Source organism: Plecotus auritus, assembly GCF_963455305.1.
Source record: "Plecotus auritus genome assembly, chromosome: 11".
NCBI lineage: Eukaryota > Metazoa > Chordata > Mammalia > Chiroptera > Vespertilionidae > Plecotus > Plecotus auritus.
This window is the reverse complement of record NC_137777.1, coordinates 13163323-13177688: the sequence shown is the minus strand read 5'-3', so window position 1 is coordinate 13177688 and position 14366 is coordinate 13163323. Positions and strand designations below refer to the sequence as shown.

At 37.3% G+C, this 14366-nt stretch overlaps 1 protein-coding gene across 1 annotated transcript in view; it reads left to right on the top strand.

Annotated features, from left to right (window-relative positions):
- Nucleotides 1-14366, top strand: part of RGS22 (regulator of G protein signaling 22) — a gene marked incomplete at its 3' end in the record, with an annotated part of 106595 nt that overhangs the window by 77297 nt on the left and 14932 nt on the right. Inside the window, exons 17-21 of the mRNA XM_080646489.1 lie at nt 1563-1735; nt 3189-3351; nt 7012-7170; nt 9486-9554; nt 12358-12519. Coding sequence (XP_080502615.1) covers nt 1563-1735; nt 3189-3351; nt 7012-7170; nt 9486-9554; nt 12358-12519 — 726 coding nt within the window. The remainder of the gene's footprint in view (nt 1-1562; nt 1736-3188; nt 3352-7011; nt 7171-9485; nt 9555-12357; nt 12520-14366) is intronic.

The window sequence follows — 14366 nt, the reverse complement described above, 5'->3', positions numbered from 1 at the left end:
GAGCCTTCTAGCCACATTATGTTCCTTTGAATGGTTATTTTCTGTATGGCAGCACCTCTATTTGTTGTCAAGTCACAAAAGAGTTAAACTGAGTTTTCTAAACAGAAAAGAGGCTATTGTATGCCATCAGCAGGGACAACAATTCCTTAAAATATGGAAAGAATTTGGGAAGGTCCATTAAAAAGCCTGTAGGACGGCCTAGGGTATGAAAGTGTTATTTTGATTTATAAATTCAAATATTTTGGATTGGCTCCAGTAAACCATGATAGATCATAAAGCAGTAATATTAAATGTGTATCTACATAAAAATGAATCCATCTAAATAAAAATGGATTCATATTTATTTATTATTTTTAATCCTCACCCAAGTATATTTTTTTCCATTGATTTTTTTTTTTTTTAGAGAGAGTGGAAGGGAGGGAGGAGAGAGAGAGAGAAACATTGATGTGAAAGAGACACATCGATTGGTTGCCTCTCGCACATGCTCGTACCAGGGCCAGGAATCAAACCTGCAACCCAGGTACATGCCCTTGACTGAGTGGTAAGGTTTCAGGTGATTTTTACTTTCTTCTTTGTACCTATTTGAAATTTTTATTCTTTTACAATAAAGTTTTAAAAAAACAATAAAGTTATTTTTTTTAAATGTACCCTTCATTATAGTTGCCTCATTAACGCAGAAGTTCTCTATTTGAGACTCTACTAATTAGTATCTTGGAAAGGATACATAAAAATACACAAAGATAGCATTTTGTAAAATTGTATTTTAAACTTTACGAACTAAAATTTATAATGCTCCCCATGACTATCCTACTTCCTATGGAAAACGGATTTTGAAAATATTGGCAGTTTATATCATGAGCTGGTGCTTTTCAAAAACATACAGGGAGATGAATTAATCATACAATGAATTACAGAAGGAATAGGGCTTGTAAACTGTCTACAAAACATCAGAGGTTTTAAAAATACCCCCTAATTAACTTTTCTATGAAGGAGATTACATTTAAAGGATGTGATCTTTATTTAAAAAGCATCTTACATTACTCTGTAACTTTTGAAATTAAGTTTAGATAAAAGAATGTTTTATGTTCATGATAAATCGTTAAGAAAAGGAACCGAGTTATAAAACCATACGTAGTTGTATAGTCCTGCCCTCATTTTTAATAAACTACATGTATGTAGACAAAAAGAAATCTAGAAGGGGATATATAAAAAAGCTAATGATGGTTATCTCTGAATGGTAGTATTATGTATACTTTTTGTTTCCTTTTTATTATAAAAGACATTTCTTCCGTACTAACAAAAATACCAAATTAATATTTTATAAGCAAGTATACAGCATAATAACTATTTACTAAGTGTTCATGAAAAGAAGGGAATGGAGTATAAAGGAACAGAGAGGATTTGATATGAGTTAGAACCAAATTCTAGATTCTTTACCCATTTCTACCACTGGCCGGTTAAATGGCATTGGTCTACCAGTTAATTTTTATTTCAGTTTGTTTAAATTTGAAAAATGATTTGTTGTGTTTAGAAGATTTTTATGAAAAATATTATTTTACTAGGACGCTACTAGTGAAATTGGACTTGGCATTTCCCCACATCCTGCTATCTCTAAATCAAGAGAATACTGGAGTATTGTCCCTGCAGAATATAAGAATTTTGATTTTAATAATCTACTTAACAACAAACTGGAGTTTGAACATTTCCGTCAGTTTCTTGAGGCTTATTCTGCAAGGTAAGGAACATATAACCATTGTAAATTATATTACTCTCCTAAAATATTTTTTTCTAAGCTACTTATTTTTTAAGCTGTATGGGTAACTTTTTGTTGGGGAATGCAGTTTAAAAATAGCAGCCTTTAAAATGTTATTTAAGTGGTTAAATAATATTTGATACTTTTAGCATTGGCTAAATTAAAACACCAGTATGGTTTATTTATTTATATGTATTTTTGTTATCATCACCTGAGGATATTTTTTCCATTGGTTTTTAGAAAGAGTAGAAAAGAGTGAGGAGAGAGGAAGATGGGGAGAAAGAGAGAAACATCAATGTGAAAGAGACACATCGATTGGTTGCCCCCTAAAGTGGGGGGGGATCAAACCTGCAACTCAGGTACATGCCCTGGACCGGAAATTGAACCCACCACCCTTTGGTGCTCAGGCCAGTGCTCTATCCACTGGGCCACATTGGCCAGGGCAATACCAGTATGTTTTATCCAGTCCCTTTCTACTGTTTCTTTTGCATTTGTCTAGACCAGTGGTCGGCAAACTGCGGTTCGAGCCACATATGGCTCGCGAGCCGCGGTTTGCCGCTCTGTTGACTAATGAGTTTGCCGACCACTGGTCTAAACAGGTGCTTCAATTACTGTTTCATCATCATCATCATCATCATCATTATTATTATTATTATTATTATTGATTTCAAAGAGGAAGGGAGAAAGAGAAAGAGATAGAAACATCAACGATGAGAAAGATTCATTGATTGGCTGTCTCCTGCACTCTCCCTACCAGGGATCAAGCCTGCAACCAGGGCACGTGCCCTGACTGGGAATCAAACTGTGACCTCATGGTTCATAGGCTGATGCTCAACTCTGGTTGGGCTTCAATTACTCTTTCTGAGAAGTGTCTCTTCTATATTTCACTAAGCTATTGAAATTAATGTAACATTTTATAACTTTTGTTAGCTAACACATAAATAAAATGTAGTTTCGCACAGAAACTTGGGACCTTATAAAATATTTATCTAATATAAATTGTTCATATTTTTTCTAATAATTTTCTCACAAGTTAGTAGAGATTGATTAGACTTGGGAGCCACATTTCACATATATAGTTTCTGTTGGTGCTGAGGATTATTTTAAATTTAGCTTGTTGCCAAACAGACATGCAGTAGATGGGATGTTCCCATATCCGAAACTGAGAGTACTAGTCCATCATTCATGGAAGAACTCCGGGACCCTACCAACAATGGTGATCGTTACTTTTCTGCCCCCAGAGCCCCTGGTATTCATTCATATTTTTAGCCAGGATGAGACGCCGTATTGGACGTCTTCGTTTCATGATCTGATCACTTGTGCTAACTGGTCAAGACAACCACTTTCTAAGTTCTGTCAACACAACAGCTTGGTTTGGGGTTTAGTAGAATTGAGAGAAATAAATAAGAAAGGCTGTACTTTGTTTTTATTTTAGCATCGACCTGATGTGCTGGACAGACATTGAGCAGTTCCGAAGGATACCTTACAAAGATCGAAAGCTAAGGGAGGCAAAATCTATTTATATTAAAAACAAATACCTGAATAAAACGTATTTCTTTGGACCCAACAGTCCAGCTTCTCCACATCAGCAGGATCAGGTATCAGTGTGAAAAGATATTTTCTATATTGACGTATAAAAACCAGTCATTTCTTTCTCTTTGCCAGCAACCTGAAAGTCATCTTTTTCATTTGCTTTTATGACTTAAATGCTAGACACTTTGGGTATCTCATTTTTTAGGTATTCACAAGTATCTATAAAATAAATGTCTTTAAAATTCAAGTATTACATATTATAAAATGTGTTATTTTAACAAGTAATTTATAGAATTAAAAACAACAACCTTTTATTCATTCATTCATTCATCCGCTCATTCATTCATTCATTCATTCATCTGCTCATTCAGAAAATATGAGTACCTGTGACATGCTAGACACCCTCCTAGGTGCTCAGGAGAAGTGGTGAACTAGAGGGTCAATCCTGTCAACAAGCAGAAAAACTGCCCTTTTCAGCCATTAAGCTTCATCTTTACTTTTTTTTTTTTTAATTGCTTTTTTACAGAGAGGAAGGGAGAGGGATAGAGAGTTAGAAACATTGATGAGAGAGAAACATCAATCAGCTGCCTCCTGCTAACCTCCTACTGGGAATGTGCCCACAACCAAGGTACATACCATTGACCGGAATCAAACCTGGGACCTTTCAGTCTGCAGGCTGATGCTCTATCCACTTAGCCAAACCGGTTAGGGCCATCTTTACTTCTATCGACTGATATTATCCCAAACGCAACTGATTTTAAAACAATGCTGTTGGCCATTGTATTGTCTCCAGAAACTATTTTCACTGACCAGGAACATAGGTTTGGTCATTTTATTGGACCAAAGTCACATGGTCTGAATCACAACTTATTAACAACCAGAGCATTATTATTTACAGCAAAAATTTCTGATTGGGATTCAGCTGTGGGTTTGATCAGATAAAATATGGCTCAATTTTCATGCTTTAAAAATTGTAATAATTTCTTTAGTTCGAAGTTTGCTCGTCTACATTACCACCTAGAGATCAAACGACAGCACTTGACTTCTTTCTATTGGTAACGTAAACAGATGGATATTCTGCCCCTAACCGCTTTTGCCTGCCAGCCTGATCACCCCCTAACCACTCCACTGCCAGCCTGATCGACTGCTGGTTGGGAGCCAGCAGTCCTGGATAGTGAGAGGGATGTCCGACCGCTCATTTAGTGGGCAGTTGGACATCCCTCAAGGGGTCCCAGATTGGAGAGGGTGCAGGCTGGGCTGAGGGACAACCCCCCCCCCCCCGTGCACGAATTTCGTGCACTGGGCCTCTAGTACATTTATAAAATACAAATCTCAGATGAATGCTACATTAGTCCATGAAAGAAAAATTCAGAGATGTTTCACAAGTAGAGCATACCAAATTAAAAAGCTCAATCTTTGTAGGGAGAAATAAGCAAAAGTCCTTGGAAATAAGAGGAAGAAGAAGTTGTAAAATTAAGCAACCTTGACAAAAATGCCTTGCTCTTTGTTAGTTCCCTGAGATACAAATCTGGGACGTGTTAGCAAAAGAGGTTGGTATCTCACCAAGCACATGCATGAAATAAGCACATGGAAATAATTGTTTTCTCTTTGGTTTGTGCTACATTGGTGAGGTTCGGTGGTATCTGATGCTGCTGTGTGAACCCTCCATAGCATAACATGCTAAGAACTTAAAATTACTTTTATTTTTATTTACTTATTTTACACTTAAGGATATTCGTATTGCATTATGCTTTATATAGATCATGGGGCCAGGGGCTAATTTCAGTTGTGTGGCCAATTTGCTTTTTGATTAGCAAAGTAATCCTTTCTCTTTCTCTTTAATACAGGAAAACAATAGTGTTATTGTTAATATTACTAGATTAATGATAAAGAATGGCTAAGAGGGTTTCTCTTTTATATATTTTAATTAAGTATTTTTATTGATTTTTTAAATTTTTTTTAGAGAAAGAGAGGAAAGAAGAGGGAGAGAGAAACATCAATGATGAGGGAGAATCATTGATTGGCTGCCTCCTGCACACCCCGCTACCAGGGATAGAGCCCACAACCCGGGCATGTGTCCTGACTGGGAATCTAAGGGGCAACCTTTCATGCATAGGACTATGCCCAACCCACTGAGCAAGACTAGCCAGGGCTGTTTTGTGTGTATGTGTGTGTTTTAAGATTTTACTGATTTTTTTTAAGAGAGAGAGAGAGAAATAAAGAAACATCAATCACCCTAACCTGTTTGGCTCAGTGGATAGAGTGTCAGCCCACAGACTAAAGGGTCCCAGGTTCAATTCTGGTTAAGGACATGTACCTTGGTTGCGGGCTCAATCCCCAGTGGGGGATGTTGTGCAGGGGGCAGCTGGTCAATGTTTCTCTGTCATCCATGTTTCTAACTCTCTATCCCTTTCCCTTCCTCTCTGTAAAATCAATAAAATACATATTTTTAAAAATCGATGGGTTGCTTTCTGTATGTGTCCCTTCCCCCTCCCCCCATAGCAGGGCTCCAACCCACAACCTAGGTATGTGCCCTGACTGGGAATCAAACCCATAACTTTGTGTATATGGGACCAATTGAGCCACTCTGGCCAGGGCTCTCTCTTGTTTTTTATGGGAAACAATTCATTAGTAGGATTTAATTAATCTTATTAATCAAAGGAGAACTGTGATGAAGGTAATTTTTCCAATGAGTAGTCCAAAAATTTTGAGTGGTTTGTACACAGAAACAGATAGAAAACAGAACAATTTATAGCAGCAAATAGCCATTAATAGCTGTTGAAGCCAATACATATGCAGAAGGGAGATTTGGGGCACAAAGAAATTGTGTTTGATAAAAGGTGCTGCCTGTACGAGTCAGACTAGGTCTGTGTAACCTGACCTTTCTCTACTTCCTCTGCCTCCCTGTTCTTCTTAGAAATTCTTGGAATAGCCCTCCATTGCTACCACCGCCAGCAGCCCACCATCCCCAACTCAATAGTTTTGGTATTATACACATTTATAATATGTGAGTCAAGGCTGTCTCTCTCTCTTTTTTTTAAAATATGTTTTTATTGATTTTTTACAGAGAGGAAGGGAGAGAGATAGAGAGTTAGAAACATCGATGAGAGAGAAACATCGATCAGCTGCCTCCTGCACACCCCCTACTGGGGATGTGCCCGCAACCAAGGTACATGCCCTTGACCGGAATCAAACCTGGGACCTTTCAGTCCGCAGGCATATGCTCTATCCACTGAGCCAAACTGGTTAGGGCAAGGCTGTCTCTTTACTAAGACCCACTTTCCTCATACACAAAAGAAAATGATTTCTCAAACATGTCCATTTGACTAGAATCACAGACTCACAGAATATTAGACCTAGAAGAGAATTTAGAAAACTAATGCGCTAATGCCCTCATTTTACAGCTGAAGACACTGAGGCCATGGAGAAAAAAATGGCATTGCTTGTAATCATACAGGATAAAAACCCCATTCTTGGGTTCTTTGAAATATATCATAAGCAAAATCACACACCTAAAACAACCATCACGATTCTCTGTTTGGTGGCAGAGGAGTTATCTGTCTTTCTGTACACCAAAGAGCCAGGAGATATTTTACAGAAAATGAGAATTGTGGCACCTGTCAGTTCTCAGCAAATGGTTTCGGGTGAATTAACAAATGAATGACTAGTAGTGTTTCTTTCCCCACACAGACGTTTGTTGTTTCTGTTTCGTTGTATTTTCTTAGATCATGAGTGTAAGTGGTGGCTGGGGCAAAACTCTCCATGAGCAGCTTGACGCACCTGTTTTCGTTGAAGTTCAGAAGCATGTCCTAAAAAGGCTAGAAAATGTGTGGTTGCCACTGTTTCTTGCAAGTGAACAGTTTGCAGCACGTCAGAAGATAAAGGTATGTAAGTTAGTACTATAACCTTTGGGTAGTCATTGACAGTATCTCTCAAAACTCAAATGCATGTACGTGTTGACCCAGCCATTGTACTTCTATGGCATCAGACGTCCCAAGTTTTACTCTCAACACTGCCATATATTAATTGTACATCTTTAAGTCTTATAACCTTAGTCTTCTCATTTTAAAAAAATGGGGTTAATAAGAGTAATTGCTTCATAAGATTGTTGTAAAGACTAAATGAATGATACATGTTTAGTTTCTTAGCATGGTGCCTGGCACATAGCAAACACTGAAATATTATCTACTAATATAGTTGTTTTTTATATTATTATTATTAAGTTCTCGGATAAATGGGCAAGGATATACAAGGGGGAACACTTAAATGAATTACGAGAATTTCGTACCATGGAAAACCATGCAGATTTTCATATCAAATGAGATTAAAATATAAATTGAGAGTTCCACATGCACTGATATGAAAGATTTTATCTGAGTGAAAAAAACAGGATGCAGAACAGTATATAGAAGATAATTCAATTATATATACTTACATCTATATATCTGTCTATTTATATGTTTCTGTCTCTAGACGTTCATCCATTCATCCATCTGTCTATTTTTATATTTATGAAAAAATATCTAAGAGGAATGGCTTTAGGGAATGAGAAAGATTTTTACTTTACTTTGAAAGTGGTGTGAGATTTTTGTTTGTTTGTTTGCTTTATTTTATTTTATTTTGTTTTATAAGAAGCATGTATTACTTTGATAATTTAAAATGTCATTATCACACCTAAAAATAGGAAAACCTGATCTTTACAAAAACAACACAAGGACAGAGAGCATGTGACTTTAGGATGCAAAGCACAAGCTATTAGTAATGATCAGGAAGAATCCAAAAAAAATAGTTTATCAAACACTTAGAGGCTTATTACCTGGAAGTATCCTTAGTCTTCTGAGAACCTTAAGTTATGGAAAACCCAGCATACCTGGGCACATAGGATTTATAACAAGGAGAAAAGCTGACTTGTTATAGTTCTTGGAAATAAGCTTTGGAATAACTCAAATTTCCTCATTCCTTTCGTTAGGCTGACTCCAGTTCTTTATCCAAAGCCAAGTTTAAAGATATTTAGTTTACTAATATAACTTACCACATTTTCTCACTATGTTTACCACAATAATTTTATTGTAACTTACAGTCATTTCCTGACTTAGCATTGGGTGGCCAACGACATAAGCTGATTTGGGCAACCTTAAGCCAAAGACAGAAGAGAAGGGAGAGCATCTCTGTAATAATAAAAGCATAATATGCTAATTAGATCAGACATCCTTCCGGATGACCTTCCGGATGACCTTCCAGACGAAGCTGGAGCTGCAAGGGAAGCCTGGGTCCTGGGTGCTAGAGGGAAGCCAGTGCCAGCAGCTGGGGGAAGGAAGGCCTACTCTTGCACGAATGTCATGCATCAGGCCTCTAGTTTATTATAAAGTGCTGCTGGAGCATCTCACACACTTAGGGGGAGAGTTGACACTCAAGCTTTAGGAGAGTCAGGGGCCAGGCTGAGGCTGTCGGAAAGACTCAGCAGTGGCTCTGTCCTCTCTAGCTCAGCTTCTGGATCTGTCTATGGAAGAGAGGTAAAGGCATACAGGACAGATTTGGCAGGAGTGATTTCCAAGAAAGGGAAAAGAGTGCCAATTGGCAGTAACCTCAAGAGTTATCTTCTGTATTTTCTGCCTGTATTGAGTACCTTTCGTACTCATCTAAAATTAGTGTGGCTAGATAATAGCACAAAAATCTGGGAAGTCCTAATTATCTCTTCAGTTTCCAAGTGACCCAAAGTGGAAATGCCATCTACATTTAGGGTGATGCTGTCGGCTATTATTGTCTACAGTTTGCAGATGAGGAAATTGTTCAGAACAGAGAACTTGAGTAATTCGCCCAAGGACAGGGGCAGAACTTCCATTTCTACGTCAGATCCTTTTTCTTCTGAACTGCCCCATCTCTTATCCACGCTCACCTTACCTCATTAAAAAATAAAATTATATATATATATTTCAGAGGGGGAGAAAGAGATAGAAACATCAATGATGAGAGAGAATCATTGACCGGCTGCCTCCTGCACACCCCCTACTGGGGATCGAGCCCACAACTTGGGCATGTGCCCTTGATCAGAATCAAACCCAGGCCTACGCTCTATCCGCTGAACTATGGCTACCAGTTAGGGCTACCTCATTTTTTAAAGCTAATAAAAATTAGTAAATAATTTCAAAACTTTAGATCTTCTGAATCATTGAGATAAGATCATTGGTTCTGCTTTTAGGTACAGCTGAGAGACGTAGCTGACGAGCTCTTACTGCAGAAGCATGAAGGGAAAATTGGGATCTGGAAGGTAAGTACCATTTGTTATATTCTTTCTCCTGGAAGTTCTACTCTGTCAAAGTATCTTCCTCCCTCTTCTTGTTCATAAACCTCATTGTAGACCCTGTTTTCTAAGTCATCAGTTGACTGCCAACACTGCTCTAATTGGCTGGTGGAATCCAGTGGAAAGTGTGATCGTATCAGGGCCTTCTTAGAGTGTTCCTTTACCTGCTCAATCCCAGAAGTGTCCATTGGACTTTCAATATGTCTTTTTTGTTAATCCTCACCCATGAATATTTTTTCCATTATTTTTAGAGAGAGTGGAAGGGAGGGGGAGAGACATCAATGTGAGGGAGATACATTGATTGGTTGCCTCCCGCACGCACCCCAACCTGGGCCGGGATGGAGCCTGCAACCGAGGTTCATGCCCTTGACCAGAATCGAACCAGGGACTATTCAGCCAAAGGGCCGACACTCTGTCCACTGAGCCAAACCGGCTAGGGCTCAATATGTATTTTTATTTGTTTTCCTTGTGATGGATTTATTGAGACAAATTGTTCGTTCCAGCATCTGGTAGGATATTTTTTTACTGAGAGTAGGTTACACGAAAAGATTAAGAAGTATGCAATAGAATCAGCAGGTTAAATTAACTTACGTTATCCCCCTTTATTTACAATTACATGTTAGCTTTAAAAGAATTAAGATACCTATCATTTTGGTGAGTTTTTAAACCACTATAATATGATACCTTACTAGAAATCGCCTATTTTGCTTCTTAACAAGTGTGATAAATACAGTATTCTTTTTGAGCCTACAAATTTATGGGTATTTATCCTCCTACAGGTGTTGATAAAATGTTAAACTAGACCCAGGGAGAGAAACTAACAAACTAACAAAGACAAGGCTTTATTTGACTGTTAGAGGAGTGTGTATGTTAGGCTCCTCTTGTTCTGTATTTTCCTCTTGAAAGGAAAGAAAACCTGTACTTATGTTTGTCTTTTGCTATATTTTTATTGAAATGCTGAGTACAATAAGCTTATATTTTATATTATTATGCAGTATATATTGTTATTCTTTTGTTCAGTAAGATTACAGGCTTTAGTTAAATTACTAAGGTTTAGTATCTTAAGAAGCAGGTCTTAAAACGTTCTTTGCTGAGTGGGTTTTAAACAAACATCCCAGTCTGATACATAGTTGTTCCTATTTATAGGGCTGTAATTTTAATATGGACCATATGGTGAGGGTCTTACCTGCGTGTGCACAGAACACGGCCTGGGCCTCACTGACACAGTGATAGGCATCTCCTCGCTTTATCTGGGTTCAGGGCATCACCATCCATCTTGACTGCCTGGAGTTGCCTTCAGTTTTCCGTTTCCAACTCAGATGTCGTCCTGAAGGCCCTTCTCAGTGAAGCTTTTACTTCTCCAGGCAGAACTAGTTGATCCTTCCTTTCTGTTCCCGGGGCACTTTTTACAGAACTCTCTTAAGCCTCATTTTGGTGGCCACATAGAATGAAATATTCTATGAAACTTATTTTATGCATGATCAGTAATGGATGTTTATCATATGTTTTGTTTGTTACTGTAATTCCTAGGTTCACCTAAAACACTGACTTTGGAATGATGCATGGTTGTTGGCTACACTCGGATTTGGGGAACTTCAATAAAATGTATCCAGTAAAAAAAAAATCTATTCAGTAAATTCATTAAAATACACTGAGTGGCCAGATTATTATGACCTCTGAAAGCATAATAATCTGGCCACTCAGTATATTTGTATCTCAAATGGGTACCAAAAGTATTCTAGACTTTTGCTGGAGTTCAACCACCTATTTGCCCTGAGCTTTCTATCAGCCAGTGCAAAGGGGAAAACTGATCAGGTGCACGATTTATAGTATCTTTGATATCAAATAAATGAGGTACTCAAGAGAAGTACACTGAGTGGCCAGATTATTATGCGTTCAGAGATCATAATAATCTGGCCACTCAGTGTATTTTTTGTCATCTAAGAGGCTAACAAGAGATGAATATGTGATCTAAATGGTTGAAGTAAAAGAAGTAGACATCTTAAAACTGTGAAGATATAAAATAAGTAATACCTTTAAGCATTAATAAAACACCACGGCTCCTTCAGGATTTTTTTGTTATGTAAAGTGAATCCTCAGTCAGAGGAAGTCTGTTATTAAAAATAATGTATTAATAATTATTTCTTCTTAATTCTTAATAACAATTTGTTATTAAAATAATATAAAGATAATTCACCAAACTATATGATCTTTCCAGGATAGATTTATAGTGAAGCTCCACAGTGAATTTCCTATTTAAATTAATAGAATTAATTGGTAATTATTTTTGGAAAAATTTGAAAAAATATCTTAAATGTTCAACTGCTTTTACTTTTTAAAAGGTAGGAGAATTATATACAACAATATATGAAACCATAAAATAAATAATATTAATATAATGTATAATCATAACATTATGATTATTTTGTCCCATTTAAGCACAGAACTCATACTATGCACTAAAATGTAGTTTTTCAGCATGGTCTCAAACTGTAATAACTAACATTCTTAAACAATGTAGTCATATGTTCTAAATCAACCAATCATTTCTTTTTCTCTCTACCCTGTAACAAAATGATGCCATAAAAATGTAAAGGAGACAAAGGGGAGAGAATCAGAGGGAGAAAGTTCCCAAATCCTATTGTATCCAGGCCATCAATTTCAACAGACAAAAGTAAAGGAGATAGAATGTGGTGATTTTTAGTCTAATAAATGACTTTGTTTACATTTTAGAACACAGCTAATTTTCTGTTCTCTCTGATTTGGGCAGCCTGTGGAGAGTAAATGGATATCTTCATCTTCTGAAATCATTGCTTTCCGTAAAGCATTATTGAATCCAGTTACTGCAAAGCAATTTCAACGGTTCGTGGCTCTAAAAGGAGATTTATTGGAAAATGGGGTGCTCTTTTGGCAAGAAGTACAAAAATATAAGGTATTTTATTGGGAGTGGGAGAAAACCACCTCCTTCTGAGGAGGGGATGCATTAACATTGATTCTTAATGGTAACATTATGGAGAATATATCCCAATTTTGCCATTTTCATACAAATATGAGAATATTGAAGTGTTTATATTTCTATTTTAGATACATTATTATTGTACGATGAAGAGTGAGATTGTACAGGTTCTTAAGGGTAGCCCCATATATGATCTAAGGAGAAACTTCTTAAAAAGTCTTAACTATATTTTTGTATATCACTTATCTATAAATATACTATATACATTTTCCCCTGAAGGTGTCCATATTCAGTACTTCAACCAAGACTTCTTTATAAGAATTCCCAACCATATTTACAGCAAGAGTAATCAAAGATAATGGATTATAGATAAATAAACCAACAGAGATGAGAGAAGCTTTCCTATTAGAAAATGGCCAGATTCTTAACAAAATAAATGTGAGCCCAGCCAGTGTTGCTCAGTGGCTGAGCGTTGACCCAGCATGGGTTATCATCAATACTATGGATTTTTACCGATGTCTCCCTTCCTGCGGGAGGGCAATGTGTTGTATTCACCTTTTTATTCCTACTGCAGGAAGGGAGACATCGGTAAAAATCCATAGTATTGATGATAACCCATGCTCTAACTAGGTGTTCCCACAGAGGAGGAAATGAGGCAGAGAAGGTGGTAGGTCAGGGGAGTGTCTGTAGATGAGATAATACTTGGATTGGGTCTTGAGGGAATTTGCCAGGTAGAAAGCATTCCACCTAGCAAAGTCCTACTGAGCTCACTTTTCTATGGTTTGCTCTTATTGTTTGCTATCTGCCAGATAGTGTCTTAATGCTTTTCATGTCATAACTAATTTAATCGTCATAAGAATCCTATGAGCCCTGGCCAGGTGACTCAGTTGATTGGAGTGTCATCCCATACACCAAAAAGGTTGTGGGTTCAATTCCCTGTCACAGCACATACCTAGGTTTCAGGTTGGATCACCAGTTGAGGCGTGTGGGGGAGGCAGCTGATTGATGTTTCTCTCTCACATGGATTTTTTTTTCTCTCTCTCAATAAACATATCCTCAGGTCAGGATTTTTTTTAAGTGAATATTGCTAATCTCCATTTAAAAAAAAAATGAATCTTATGAGGCCAGAGCTGTTGTTCTCACCATTTTACAGATGAAGAAGCTAAGGCACAGAAAAGTTAAGAAACTCCTGACATCATACAGCTAATTAAGTGGTAGAGCTGGAATTTGAACCAAGGCATTCTGTTGCTAAAACTCATGCCCTTATCCACTAAGCTATGCTCCCTCCCAGTGATGACTGTAGTAATATACAAAGAGATGGCTATAGTGACCTTAGTCAAATCATTCTGAATTGTGAAAAATTGGAAAGAACCCAGATATTCAACAACAGGACATTGGTTACTTAGTTAGGATACAATAGAATACTCTGCAGCCATTAAAAATATGCTGTAGGAGAATAATCAATGATGGGAAAGATACTTATTTCATTGATTTTTTTTTAAACCCAGCTACTATCCCTAACTGGTTTGGCTCAGTGGATAGAGCGCTGGCCTGTGGACTGAAAGGTCCCAGGTTCAATTCCGGTCAAGGGCATGTACCTTGGTTGCAGGCATATTCCCAGTGGGGGGTGTGCAAGAGGCAGCTGATTGATATTTCTCTCTCATCGATGTTTCTAACTCTCTATCCCTCTCTGTAAAAAAATCAATAAAATATGTTAAAAACACACACACACACACACACACACACACAAAAACAAAAACAAAACAAAACAAAACCCAGCTACTAGAAAACAGTATGATTTCATCTAAAGTGTGTCTCCATAG